The sequence below is a fragment of the Papilio xuthus genome, unplaced genomic scaffold (genome assembly GCF_000836235.2).
Source record: "Papilio xuthus unplaced genomic scaffold, Pxut_1.1 DF827714.1, whole genome shotgun sequence".
Taxonomy (NCBI): Eukaryota; Metazoa; Arthropoda; class Insecta; order Lepidoptera; family Papilionidae; genus Papilio; species Papilio xuthus.
Window position 1 is genome coordinate 1,228,386 of NW_013530935.1, and position 15,544 is coordinate 1,243,929.

The window sequence follows — 15,544 nt, forward strand, 5'->3', positions numbered from 1 at the left end:
CTTTGAAAGCGCGCCATTCGCGCCAAAGGATTGTAAGTAATATTGTCTAAACGTAGGTCTGAGAATCGGTTATCATTTTTTTAATCCCACGCGGACAGAGTCGCGTACCATACCTAGTTGTAATATCAATTTTATTTCCAAACCGCTACGACTTAGGGTCCTTCAAGAAGCGAGCTTATCACCATCTAAAAGGCCGGCAACACATCTGCGGTTCCTCTGGTATTGCTGATGTCCATGGGCGTCGTTGAACACCTCGGTGTTCCCACTGTTCGTTTGCCCCCTTCTGTTATTAAAAAAATGTATTTGGTTATAATTTACAGATATATTTTTTGTATTTTCTATTGGTTCAAGCTCAATAATATTTCGATTCAAATATTAAAACTAATAAAAATCTTTACTCTAGTCCAATTTCGATAAGAGCTATTCAAATATTGAAAATATCAATGATAAGTGCTATCCGATATTCAGTTGCGACGGATGTTTTCAGACATTGACTTTTATTTTTTATTTAGAAAAATTTGTAAGTTTACTAAATGTATTTGTGCGTCAGAAATGTATGAAAATAATAAAGGAATCAAATAAAGTAGAAGTAGGAAAACGGAGAGGGGAGGAGAAAAGATGAGACTACAAAATATATGTAAACGTATGAACTTCACACGTAAATCATATTAATACTATAAATGCAACCAACATCTCAAGAAGTTCTCGCTAAAGAGTTGGATTAAGGGCCCGATACAAAAGGCAGTTATCCTAGTAACCGCACGCATCGTGAGAAGGTTCCTGTCTCTGCAGCCCGGACCACTGGTAGTTAGAGTCATGGGACTCCGCAGCTGGTGGTGCTCTATTTTTAATATAATATATTTTGTATAATTTTTTTATTTTTTATATGAAATGTAATATGAGAATAAGGTTAATAAACGAATAAGTAATTATAAATGCGAATGTTGCATGGATGAAAGGAGGATGTTGGTTGGAAGGTATCTTCAGAAGGGCTGAACAGATCTCGCTGAAATTTGCCATAGGTGTAGAACATAGTCTGGAAGAATACATAGGCATTTTTTAATTCCGCGCAGACGGAATCGCGGGCCACAGTTAGTAATCAATTCAAATCTATTTGTTAAATGTAATGAAATTTACAACAATACAAGCCGTATTTATATTGTCATTAATCTTACATCCAATAAATCAAGCATTTTCAAATTTATTCCCCATTTTGTGGTCACGCGTTGAATGCAACCGAAAATCAGCATTTATGAATATCGGAAAATTAATTATTATAAAATATTTTAATTTGTGTTTATAATTTTTTCATTGAAATTGTGAAGTAAGTAGAAATGACACGGATATATTTTGCCGAGGTTTTTCCCGATTATTCGACAACATTTAAGTAGTTATTAGCTATTTAACTTTTTAGATTTTATATCAGAAACCTTCTCTGGCATCTTCAAACAAGACCTACCAAAGTTCCTTCAAAAAGTAAAATGACGGGAAATAATCCCTTTTGGTGTTATCTACAATATTTTAATATACTAACGATCGTGTGCAACTTCGTCAGCGCAGAATTAAAAAAAAAACGGAGCCTATACGCCAGCAATCAGTCCGGAGATTACCAGGTATAAACGCAGCCTTACAGACTGACAGAAAGACATTTTTTATATACGGTGGTAAACAATTGGAGATGCCTTGACCAACTCTATGCGTCGGTGGAGAACCGCACAGAATTTACAAACAATCCAATTTTATTCATCACCATTACGTCCCCATCGAGCCGCTCGGAGGCTACCCTAAGTTAGGGGTGATTAGGTCATAGTCAACCACGCTGGCCAAGTGCGGGTTGACTTCACACATATCTTTAAATTTCTTCTCAGATATGTGTCGGTTGCATCACGATGTTTTCCTTTACCGTAAGAACGTCGGATAAATGTACATATGTAAATCGGAAATGGAAAAATACATTGGTACAGGCGGGATTAGGACCCAGGATCTGCCGATTACAAGTCAAGTGCTTTAACCCCTTAGCCACCGGCGTTCCAATTTTTATACTATGCATATATTAAGTGTGAAATATTAAAATTCAGAAAGCGTTTTTAGTAATAAAGCGCATGAATAACACGAAATGAACATTATGATTTAACAGGAAGAGCAATCAGACCGTCCATTGATGACCAATCATAAACCAATCTATTTACTTTTGAAATTGTCAATATTGGATTATTTGATGAAGTTTGATTTGCGTCCTATATTATCTATTTAAATATGATAAGTTTCCAACAGGAATAGAGGAAATTCAGTTAGTAATCTTCTTCTTCCTGGCCTTATCGCATTCATATGGGGTCAGCGCACGTTTTTATAAACCTTACCCGAGTAAGTAAATAGTGTTAAGAAGAAAATCCGACACTGTGCCGATGTACTGGCACAACACTACCCTTACTAAAATGTCGACGTCTATGTCCCCTCACTACTCATTCTGATACTTGACTTCATAATGTAAGCGCGCCATTCGTGCCAAAGATAGTAAACGTGTAACATTGGTGAGGTTTCTGTCTCTGCAGCCCTGACCGCCTTGAGTCATGGGATTCCGCAGTCGGTAGTCTAATATTATAAATGGTAAGTTTGGATGTATGTATGGATGGATAGATGGTTGTGAGATTATATAACCACGACAGCTGCATGGATCTCGCTGAAAGAACACATACACTACATATTATTTTTTATTTTCCGCGTGGATCGGGTCACGAACGACATCTAGCTACTATTAACACATTCAATGCCGCATCGATTTTATTGTATGAAGGTTGACTAGCTTCAGTTGCATTGAGTGTTGTTGGCTGTTGTATGCATATGACAAGATTTATGCATTGAAAGGGATGTATTTAGATTTTTTAAATTTAAAAACTATTTAGTATCAAATATTTCATAGATTTCTTTAAACAGTTCGAACAGTGGTAGAGCCCGCTTTAACATCTTCGCACGAATTGGCCCGGCTAGCCCGGTAAAATACCACGACCACACAGAAGACAGGCGTCAAGTGGAAGCAATTCCGCGTTTCGTCTGTTGAGTATGCGTTCCGGAGGCCTAATTTAGTCCTCTTTCCCTTCCCACCCTTGTTCTTATAAGGATGGGTTGTGGGAGTGGACTTTCCGGATGAGAGGATGAATGGGAAGTGAAAATATTTTCTTTCTGTGCATCCTCTCCTCCGTCGATGAAAGGTAGGCAACGCATATGCAATTGCGTATGGCAACGGTTACTTCGCTATTTCAGCGATTTCAGGTGGCCGTTCGATCGTTTGCCACTTTATGATATATAGATAAAAAAATCACTGTTATAAACAAAAACAACTATTCATTCACTATTCGTGTTCGTTTTTTTGTTTAATTACTATGTGCAAGTGAATAAACTAGATCTATGTCTCTTTCAATAATTTCATTATAACCAAATTGAATAATTTAAATATTCATAAATCGTAATAAAATTGCGTGAAACAAATTAATTTTGTTCTTGATGTATTTCGCACGTTATAAAATTACATTCGTGTTTTTATTAAATTTAATTACGTGTGTAAAATAATCATTCAGAGAGCATAGTTAATTATTGCGCACATCAACTGCGCGATATGAGTACAGGAAACGCAATCAGAACGGCCATTGTTTCGTTAAATATATTTTATACGGACCAAATACTACAATGAGTGGAACACCTGAGGTAAATCACTACCAAATTAGTTACTAACGTAGAGAATCATTCATTATTATAGTTCATTCACTTTCTAATCATATATTCAATCATACTTTTAGACAATATTAGAATAATTTAGAGCGAATGGCTTTTTTTAACAAGTCAAGTGTCAGATTGATTAGTGAGGGGACATAAACGATGACATTTTAATAAGGCTAGTGTTGCGCCGATACACTGGCACAGTGTCGGATTTTCTTCCTAACAATACTAATATTATAAATGTGAAAGTTTGGATGAAGGGAGGTCTGTTACGATGTATGTCCAATTCGATGAAATTTGACACAGATGTAAAATGAACTCGCGGGCAAAAACTAGTGTTTTATAGATGACACCTTGTTTTTTATTAATACTTTGGCAATGGAAACCCTTGTATACATTGGTTAACCGTTGGTTTCTGAGAAATATATGTAAAACTTAATCACCACTGTCATTATCTTTGTCAAAACAGATATAACAATATATTTTAAACGGGGATTTTGGTTTCACAAACCCACGATAAATATTTCCCAAGTTGACTGAAGTATTTCTTGTTATTCTAGAAGTAGGATAGATTTCTCTCCATCTGGATTATACGTAACGTCAAATGTTTGAGTTATTACTTGCCATTTAAAATCGTAATTTGTTAAACATTATCAACAATAAATTGTGTAGGTATACGAAAGGGAAATCAAAGTTGAATTCGGATTTGGAGCTGCGCAAGCAGATATTCAATTTCCGAAAGTAATATCCACGCCTTATGATTTACGATTCCTTACCAAGTTTGTCGTGCTTGCGTAATTTGATTTTGTACCTCGCTGTTTCAATACGACGCCTTTAGATCGCTCCGATCGACTTTATTGGGAACAGTAAGTCGCTTGAAAAAGTAAATAAATGAACATCACTTAGGGTATAAGAAATAGTTACGTAGTTCTTGTAAGAATACCTTTATGTACGTAGCAAATCAACATGGCTATAACTATAGCTTTCACCTCGCGAGCTACACTATTTAAATGTTTTAAAACAAAACATTCTATAAAATTGTTATCTTTGTTAATATTATTTTTGGTAAATGAAATAAAAATATAACATAAATTTAAATACGAATACGTACGATGCGAAACGAAAAATTAATTTGATTCAAACAAAATATTCGCTACAGAATATTTGTGCATCTCTTTAATTTAAAACCGAATATATATTTTTAATATTGTCGACGCAACGTTGCACGTATTTAATTTAAAGCATATCAAGCCTTTTTTATAAGTGTGACATTATAAATGAATAACACATTTAAATGGTGAATAAAAGGTGAACTTATTGGGGTACAGCATGTGTTGAACTCCCACGTTTTATTTTAAATTCATTTAATTTTTATATAACACTAGCTGTTCCTCCATTCGCATGGATTTAACAATCTTTAGCAGCCAATTAGTTCTTCCAGACTAGTTTTACATCTTTACCAAATTTCAGCAAGATTCATGCAGCCGTTCTGCAGATACCTTCTAACAAACATCCATCTATCCAGATATAAACACGGCTAAATACTCACGTATATTCGTCCGGTGGCGGCACCTACTAGTTTCGAGCCCATCGAGGGTGTGAGCGACGGGCTGCGTCCGCGAAATAATACCAGTCCCACTTACCCTGATGAAGGACCCCCGATGGGCTCGAAACTAGTCGGTGCCGCCACCGGACGAATATACGTCAGTGTTTAGCCATTTTTATATCAGTTTATTATGATGTCTCACTAAAGTTTTAATAATTTAATCCATCTATCCAAACATTGGCATTTGTAATATTAGTAAGATAAATAGCATAAATACTGCAGTGTTTAGCTCAGTGTAAAATCAATGTAGCATATGACAGCTACAGTTTAGTGGTTAACAACTCATGTTAATATGTTTTGATGGATGGATGGATGTTTGTTTTTAGGTATCTCCAGAGCGGCTGAAAGGATTTTGTTGAAATTTAGCATACATAGAGCAGTGTCTGGAAGAACTCATACGTTACTAATAATGTTTTTTCTTAATTCCGCGCGAACAGAGTCTCGAGCGACAGCTAATTGTTAAAATAAAACAACGATTGTAAAAAAACAGTTTTTATTTAATTATTTATTTATTTAAGAATCAACATTCATAATTATAATACATTAAAATTTACCTTAAATATACATATAATTTTCTATATAATGCAAATCTTCATAAAGCGAGATAAATTTAAAGAAGGTTTCTATTTGATACTAATTAAAAAAATAAACTATCATAAACTTATACAAAAAATATTTTTACCTGATTGATAAGACGGTAATGCGTCGGTGGCTCAGGGGTCAAGCACTTGACATGCAATCTGCAGGTCCCGGTTTCAAATTCCGCCATGTACCAATGTGTTTTTCGATTTCCGATTTACATATGTACATTTATCCGACGTTGATACGGTGAAGGAAAACATCGTGATGCAACCTGCACATATCTGAGAAGGAATTCAAAGATATATGTTAAGTCGACCAACCCGCACTGGGCCAGCGTGGTTGACTATGGCCTAATCACACTTAACTTAGGGTAGGCTCCGAGCCCCTCAGTGGGTACGTATATAGAGGTGATGATGATAAGACGGTAATATATTCGTGTAACCAACCCGTATTGGGCCAGCATGGTTGACTATGGCCTAGTCACCCTTCATTTAGGGTAGGCTCCGAGCCCCTCGGTGGGGAAGTATAGTGAGCTGACGATGAGGTGATATTAGGGTATGTTAGTTTATTTGTATGTATATGTAAATTTCTTTAGAATAGCCTAATGCCTACGTTGTTTTTTTTAGTGTTAGGAGACAAAAATCTCTAAAAAGGGGCGAAAGAAATGAGTCGAATGACAATAGGAGTAAAGTTTTCGTGCGTTTGTTAGTTTGTTTTTATGTATATTGTTCTGTATGTATATTTAAATTCCTAATGGAATGGCCTAGAATCTAAACAGCATTGTTTTTTAAATGTTAGGAGACAAATCTCTAGTCGTGTGGAATTAATAGAAACCTTATTTAAATACTCACTATAAAATAGGACATTTTTTTAAAAAATGATATGGAAGAATTGATCTATTAACTAAATACAATTCATTGGCAATATTTGGAATTTACAATGATAGTCTTTGGATGATGTATTTACAGGACGCTAGTGTTCCATTCTTCTTGCTATCTCTGCGGCATCTGGGGATAAAAAAGTAGGTATTAATAACAGGTAAAAAATAAATAAAATAAATAACTTTGCTTCCACAGAACTTGAATAAGCGAGAGACATTGTCTTGTTCCGAAGGTCAACCTTTTTTTTTTACCGGGTGCCTCAGGGAAAGTTACTCCGGTTATGTGGGACTTTCTCCACATTCCTAAAGGGACAAGGAGGCTACCCACTAAACCCCCTCTGGTTCCCTCGACTCACTGTTTACCGGGGTGTGGGCACATGTGAATACTCTTCGCACACAGTCCCGAGGGTCAACCTGCATAAGCGAGAAATTCGGCAAAGAGTAACGTGTATATATCGCAGTCCCTAGGACACTCGCTCCAGGTACGACTGTGTAGTGGGCTATTAATATCTGAAAAATTGTATGAACTTTTGCAAAATTGGCAACAATTCACATTTAATTTTGTTACAATTTATCAACATTAAACTACAGTCTTTAGAGACATTTACTATTATTGTATAAGTTTTTAAAGAACTGATGTCACATAGTTAGACCCTAATTCCACTGACTAAGTGACTAGATGCGCGACTACAGTTTCTTTTAAAAAAGTTCATTTCCACTAGAGCGGCTGCGAATTTACGGATTATAGGAAGATATACAATGAATATGCTTCGTGTTGTAACTTACGATATCATCTTGGGGCGGGGGAGGGGCGTAGGACGCTTGGAGTGCAGGGGCGGAAGTATGTCCGTCCTTGTGAATGTCGCGTATAGTGTAGTTCTTGCTGTCACTGGACTCCAGCACTACGCGTGGAGGATCGCTGTCTGTTGGTACGTTGAGGCATAAATTAATCTTAGGTAATCAAAGAGACTAATTTCTTGATTGTAAGTAGATACATTATTGACCATTATTAAACCCTTTCAATGTCATGAAAAATCTTCTTTATTCAAGCATTGGACAGATTGTCTCGAGCCTTACAAATGCAGTAATTTTCATCATGTCGTGTTACTTTAATTCTAAAACTATAATTTCTAATGCTTGACACGATGAGGAATAAGTCCAAGAATAGACAAAGAGTTGTTTGTTTAAAATGAGTCCAAATGCTAAAATATTAAAGCAAAGTTTCCTTAAGTCATTGGGGTCAAAGTTAAATCACATTATAAATACTGCTTAGATCCTATAATTACAGTGACCACAAAATGTCAAATTTAAACAGCTGATCGGCTTAAATCTGGTACCTGAAATTTATATGCCGACGCAGAGCACGCGAGAAGTGAATTAGTAGGGGTTGACCTTGCCCAGTAGGGCAAGGTGTTAATAAATTTCCTAACTCGCCGAATTACTGTTATGAATCACGGCCGTAAACAGTGTGACTAATTAAGGTAAGTAAAGGCAGTCACACACTACACGCTGCGCAGATGCTATAAAAATTGCAAAGCAAATCGATATAATCACAAAGGTGTATCCGATATCACCAACGAAATTTTTCAACGCGATAAAGTATGGTATTGATATATGTGTGATGAATGATAGATGCAAAATCGATATCTGTCTACGGACGACAATCCTGATCCGAACGCAATCGTGTCAAAAACAAGCCCCAATGAAAAGTAGCATTGTCGCTTTAGAAATTGTGTGTGACGGACCTGAACTGAATCCCAAGCGACCATGTGGAATATCATTAATTTTCACTGTATTAATTTTTGGAGTTGCAAATTTTAATAATAACAAATTTCGTGATTTTTCGATGACGATTTCATAATACTTGTGTTTGGTGACCTAAATATTTTGGAACTGAAATATACATATGGATTTTTTACGTCCCCACCAAGGGGCACGGATCCTACCCTAAGTTAGGGGTGATTAGGCCATAGTCAACCACGCTGGCCAAGTGCGGGTTGGTTGACTTCAAACATATCTTTGAATTTCTTCTCAGATATGTGCAGATTGCATCATCATGTTTTCCTTCATCATAAGAACGTCGGATAAATGTACATATGCAAATCAGAAATCGAAAAACACATTGGTACATGGCAGGATTCGGCCCAGGGCATGCAGATTGCAAGTTAAGTGCTTGACACCTGAGCCACCGACGCTGTTGCTATACAAATTTTAAAATATGCTTAGTCTTACATTGAGAAATTAATTTAGTTTCAAAGGCATTTACTTTAGTAAAAATAAAAGATTCAACTTTAGCTCAAAACTGACGTAAAGTGTATTTATAAGTTAAAATGAATTCGTATAATTGAATTAAATTATTCATTATAAGTTTTCAAAGTGAAAGTTCTTCAGTGATGCATAATGTATTAACGTCTGACCTAATTTTACAATTTATGAAATCTATTTGATTTAGGATTTGACATTATTTAAATTATATTATCTGTAGCAAGAAAATGTCTGTAGTATAATATTTTTAGATAAGAACTAAATAATGAAATAGATTTCAATTTTTGTCACACCTTTTAAACGAGATGCTAAAGTAACGAAAAGGATGAAATTTCTGTTAAACTCGTTTGAACAATATATTCAAAAGCGACAAACAACAATTTAACAAGAAAAATCATCATTTTCATAATATATCACAAGAAATAAGTCCTTCGATAGAGGCTGTAGGAATATGCTTTACCAGATTTAGGATTAAGTATGTCTGGTTTGGTCTCCATCTTGTCAGCGGGCGCGGGATACGCGATGAGATATCGTCTGCCGTTGGCGTCGACTTGCACCACGCTTTGCGATGGCCTCTTGCTCGTTGACGCATTATCACTGCGCCTGAGTACAAAAGAATAAAAAAAAAATACATGTACTATAGACATGATGACATGACAATGGTGAAGACGATGAATGCTAGTAGCAATTCTAAAATAACTGTAAGATATACTGTAGAAGACAGATAGATTATAGAAAAAAATCGTTAGAATATCTCCAAAAATAAGATGTTCAATCGATCAAACGGAAAAATGCTATGAGTTTGGATACTAAATAAAAATGTAATGATATCAAATCTGATATATTAATAATAAATAAAGAATAAATTACTTTTTCAATACCAGGACAACGATGGCGGCAATCGCAGTTAAACAAGCGGCCAAACCTGCGAATGCCGCAGCGGCCGGGAATTTTGAGTCTGATCGTGATGTGTTCTCTAAAGAAGGTTAAAAATACAAAAATCAGTTACAATTAAATAAAACAATTTGTCTAAGCATTGTTACAACTAGTCTTAGAAATTCGTAGAAGAATCGTAAGAGGGAAACATACCTGTTTGTTTCGCAGCATCTCTGTAAACCTTGTCTCTAAGAATTACAGGATCTGATGCACCTTTGTTATTTCGAGCAAAAATTGCCAGCGTCTCGTCTTCATTTAAAGAATCAAGCTCAAGTAAACTAATGTTCAGCCATACCACCATATCTAAAAAATTAAATAGATCTTAACCGAACGAATCATATTACACTTAATATTGTGTTAATAAATTATATATGTTATAAAGTTCATAAATGGTTTTCCAAATATTGACCAGTAATTGTCCCAAAAGATCCAAAAAATCTCTACGTAAAGGTTGATTCGGACAGAAGACTGCTCTGATCAATCTCCTAAGATACTGTTTTGATTATCCATACTTATAATTTTCACATTTCATCTGCCAAATAATTTACTAGCATTGTAATAATTGTAAGAAATACTTGCCATTTCTTTCGGCTGTTGCATTAACGAGGACTCTTCCAGCATCTCCTAAAGCTTCTAAAGTGAAATGCTGTGACAAGCCACCGTCGTACCCGGCTGTACATTGTATCGCTAGGTAAACCTCACCATTTTTCATTATCCTCTTTGCCGTACAATTCTTCGGTGGTGATGGACGAGCTATAGAAATTGTTCAAGGTTTTTTACATAGGAAATCAGCTAATAATAAGGTTTGATGTTGGGAGTTTATGTTAAGAATAAGATCTTACGGGCCATAAGTCTATTTACCTTTTTAATATTATCTTTCTTTAATTTTTTGTTGCAGTATTGATATTTTAAAAGTGTTAACAATAACACTCAAATACTGTTATAAAATTTAGCACATTTTAAATATTCCTTGAATGGGACTTCGGCGCATGTTAGGAAACCAAATGGATAAGTAGAAAGTTGAACGTACTAAGTTTTCTCGTTACCCATTCCATATTGGACGCGTTCGTGATTGCTCCGAGTTGCAAACTTCGCTCGTATTTTAAACCGTATTCGACGAAATTCAGCCGTGGACCGCGAAATTTGATATACCGGCACATTTTAATGAAGCTCCCGGAATTAATCATTTTGTTTATCACTTCTAACGGATTGCTTACTATGATGTTTCTTTTGCTTTATGGGAATTCGACAAGGCATTATTTTACAATTGTTTTACCAGCCCCAGCATTTGTTTTAAAAATGTTGGTCTATTTTTTAATCATTTTAAATTTGAATTAGCTGTTTAATTTTTCTTTGGGAACTAAAGGCTCAACCTTAGTTCAGGAGTGAAGACGTATATTTGTGTACTCGTAAAAGAGTTTTACATTAAACTACTTATTTATTTCAAGTTTTCTCTACATGTCATTGAAGCAATTAATCTAAATCATACAGAAAAACATAAAATATAACAATGTAATGAATATTTCTCGGAATCAATTCCCAAATGCAAAGTGTACTACGAAAATTTTTATCAGTGCCAGAAATTTCGAATTTTTCCTATAAAGCTCTTAAAAAATTAACAAGGAAAGTTTCATCAGAATTGTTAGGATAGTGGAAACTCATTTTAAAATTTTGCTTTATTTCACACCAACCTTCAGAGTTTTTGTGGTTTGAATAAATGAAAAAAAAAATTATGACATCACGTTTAAAGTTAATATACTCTTATTTAAAAATCTATAATTTCAATCAATACAAATAATGAAATATCCAACTACGTTACAATAAGTTACCTGCTGGTACAATTTGAAAGACGCAGGGTTTCTTCTGTCTGCCGACGGCGTTGGTGGCGCGGCAAAGCAATGCACCGTAGTCGCGTTCGCTCGCCGCGCGGTACCTCAGCTCGCTAGCTGTGCCTCCCGTTGATACTTGTTCGAGAAATATATTCATCAGTAAATTGTCCAAGGTTAAAGGTTGTAGAATATTTTTTTACAAGATATTCCACAGCTACACGACGCGACAGCGACAGCGACATGTGGCTATTAAGTTGTAAATTCTATCTAATATTTAGTAGTTTTTTTAAATCACGATTATAAAAGTAAATTAATCTAGAACTTGCTTAAAATATGTCATTGATAATACTACAGCGAAATATCGATTTTGCTTAAGAATCAACTTCAGCTAGACTATTAAGTGTGGTCATTCATGTTATTCGCTCTTCAACATTTTCTCTTGATAGAATTGACATCTATAATATTATGAAAGTTGATTTCTTCATTGAATATGTTACCATATCTAGCAGGTGAGACTTGGAAGCTCTCTCCACTGTTGTTGAACTGCCAATAGAAGCTGACGTCAGCGGGATCAGCGCTTACTGTGCAGCGCACGCGTAGAGACTCGTCGAATCTCGCGCCGATCAGTAGTGGGGAAGGCTGCTCGCAGACTGGTGCATCTACAGAATATAAGTATATGAAGTTAATCAAAGCTGTAAGAAAACCAGATTCTATTAACAGTCATTTTCGAGAAAAGAATGAAAACTGACGAAGATGAGAAAGAAGAGAGAAGGATTGAGAAGGAAACTTTTTAGCTTAATATATCGAATTAAAAAGCTGAATAATATTTAAAAGCGTAAGTCCCTATAATTCATATACTTTGCAGCATATTTTAAGTTCCCATTAATTCAGTTTAATATTTTACGCAAACTGGAAAAAGATTACATACATTGTACTCTTAGATATACCGCCTGACTGCTGGCCTCGCCTATTTGGTTGGCAGCTCGGCACGTGTAGAGGCCGGCGTCGCGTCGCATCACCCGCTGCAACACTAACGACTTGGTGCTGATGAAGACTCCAGATGACATATTCTGTGTCACTTGTTGGTCCTAGAAACAGTACTGATGTTCAGATGTAATTTTTATGATTCTCATTTGTGATTTGCAAAAAATGGTGCAATATTATTTTCTATAGTATGAAATGGCTACTTGTTTTTGCTAAAATCACAAAGAGACCCATACCCCTCAAACACATCGACAAGTTGACAGAGTTTCGTTGTGTAGCCTGTCTTAAATTGACAGACTAGAGTCTACAGGAAGATGCTTAATATTTCCCCTTTTGGACGTCCCCTCTTCCCAATTGCTTTTTACTATATTCCACATTATTTGGTCCGAATGTTTAACATCCAAAAGTTACAATAGTGTATTGATTTTCAGCTCAGGTGCGCACACAAAGGTTTACTTCTCGGATGCTTGAGAAATATTGGCCAATTTGCGCACCGGCGGCAACGGACGCAGTATTTTGTACGTGATTATATTTTATGTTCCTTGTTTTAAACCACAACGCTATTTGGTGGATCGGAGGTTTAGCGGGAAATTTCACGGCGGAAATAAGCCATTTATTTCTGTTAAATTTGAAATTTTACTTTCCCATTTGAATTTTGTGTTAACAAAACATTATTATGATATATTGTTAAGGAATACTTAAATTTCTTTCATATCTCATAGTCTTTCTTCATGGGACTTATTAAGTGTGAATTATTGTTCAAAAATCAATAAATTACAAAACTCTTGCACCAGTGTGTGACAATTCTATACAGGATCTAGCAATTTAATGTATGTCTATCCTTATACAAATTGTTGCCACTCTGCAAATCTTCTATGAATACCAAATAATTTAAATTAACTTATAGTACGCTGGTCTAAAATTGTTATTAGTCATGTAATTACTGTGTTCTTACAGTGAAGGAAAACATCGTGAAGAAAAAATTCAAAGATATGTGTTAAGTCAACCAACCCGCACTTGGCCAGCGTGGTTAACTATGGCGTGGTCACCCCTATCTTACGATAGGCTCCGAGCCACACAGTGGGAACGTATACTGAGCTGATGGTAAGTATGCGGATGTAAGACCGTGTTAATATTATTTTCAAATAAACTTGTGTTAACTCACTCACGTTATGGTACCAGGAAATGCGATGCTCTTTAGGGTTGGCTCTGATGTTACACTCAAAGTACACGTCGTCGCCCTCCTTTATGTCATTGGGATTGAGTGTACTGCCCAGTGACATGGTGAGTACTGGTCTGTCTGTTATATAAACTTGTCATGTTATTTATGTCATAAAATATCGCCTATGTAGGAAAAGGTAGCATTGCGCTAAATGGATAAGTGTGATCATATTTATTAGGACCACAAGACGTATGGGAGTCAAAAACTTATTATAAAATATTGAATTAGTAGCATATTTTCTCACTAATTTCATTTTTTTATCATAAGGTGGCAAACGAGCGAGCGGCCACCTGAAATCGCTGAAATAGCGAAGTAACCGTTGCCCATAGACATACGCAATTGCATATGCGTTGCATACCTTTAATCGACGGAGGAGAGGATGCACAGAGAGAAAATATTTTCCCTTTCCATGCATCCTCTCACCCGAAAACTCCACTTCCACTTCCCATCCTTTCCTTATAAGAAAAAGGGTGGGAGGGAAAGAGGACTAAATTAGGCCTCCGGGACGCACACTTATCAGACGAAACGCGCAATTGCTTCCACTTCACGTCTGTCTTCTGTGTGGTCGTGGTATTTCACCGGACGAGCCGGGCCAATTCGTGCGAAGATGTTAAAGCGGGTTCTACCACTGTTAAATTTCTTAAAAGTATTTGATACCTTAAGCTTTTTAAGTTAATTGATATAAATCCGTTTCACTGAAATTTTTATTACCTCCAATTACTTAGAAAGATACTAAAGGAATTTCCCAATTATCCAACAATCTTTGAATTAGAAATAATAAAATGAAAGCACGATTTACAAAATAAATGAGCATCATTACAAATACTTACAGACTACGGTCATTCTGAAAGAATCTTCTAAAGCCACTCTAAGAATTGGGTTGTCTGCCCGACACCTTATTACCGTCGCGTCGTCTTCCGGCTGAGGGAGCATCGTCAGCCTGCTTATTGTTGACGTCTCGTTCGAAAACTCCGTAGTCTGGCACCAAATACAATAATAACATTACATTGAAATTTAAAAATGAAAATGTTCTATTTACTGGTAATTTAAAATTTAAATGGAAATTAAGATGCTTCTTTATAACACCATATTTATTATTTAAGTAATTACTTTCTTAATATTAATAATTATAAGAATTAGATTTGATAAGGCTTTTAGTTCGTTTAAATTAAAATACGTATTTATGTCAGACACACAGACAATTATTCGGACTTCTAAAAATTTTAATTAACAGCTATAAACCTTTTTCGTCTATTGTGCTAGGACATGCAGGCATTAAAAAAAACTAAATTTTGGTATACCTTGTGTATTATCGTACCTTTCCTCTGGTATATTTCCTGTTCTCTCTGAACCACGTGATCTGTGCGGGCGGACGGCTGCCATGTGAAATGCAAACGAGGGTCACCTCTGTGTCTGCGGAGACTTGCAATGGCTTCTCCACTATGTACACAGATGTCGGACGAACTAGAGCAACACATTTTTTAAAATTAATTTATTTATGCTTTTTTAATCTTTTTACAAAAATC

At 35.7% G+C, this 15,544-nt stretch overlaps 1 protein-coding gene across 1 annotated transcript in view; it reads right to left on the reverse strand.

Moving 5' to 3' along the window:
* Nucleotides 1–6,463: 6,463 nt before the first annotated feature.
* LOC106116584 (nephrin) overlaps nt 6,464–15,544 on the reverse strand; it is an 89,897-nt gene continuing 80,816 nt past the window's right edge. Inside the window, exons 6-17 of the mRNA XM_013310463.1 lie at nt 15,337–15,482; nt 14,849–14,996; nt 13,966–14,096; nt 12,741–12,900; nt 12,310–12,471; nt 11,813–11,947; nt 10,563–10,736; nt 10,137–10,286; nt 9,918–10,023; nt 9,508–9,650; nt 7,569–7,705; nt 6,464–6,909 (exon numbers count right to left, since the gene is read on the reverse strand). Coding sequence (XP_013165917.1) covers nt 6,895–6,909; nt 7,569–7,705; nt 9,508–9,650; nt 9,918–10,023; nt 10,137–10,286; nt 10,563–10,736; nt 11,813–11,947; nt 12,310–12,471; nt 12,741–12,900; nt 13,966–14,096; nt 14,849–14,996; nt 15,337–15,482 — 1,607 coding nt within the window. The 3' untranslated portion in view covers nt 6,464–6,894. The remainder of the gene's footprint in view (nt 6,910–7,568; nt 7,706–9,507; nt 9,651–9,917; nt 10,024–10,136; nt 10,287–10,562; nt 10,737–11,812; nt 11,948–12,309; nt 12,472–12,740; nt 12,901–13,965; nt 14,097–14,848; nt 14,997–15,336; nt 15,483–15,544) is intronic.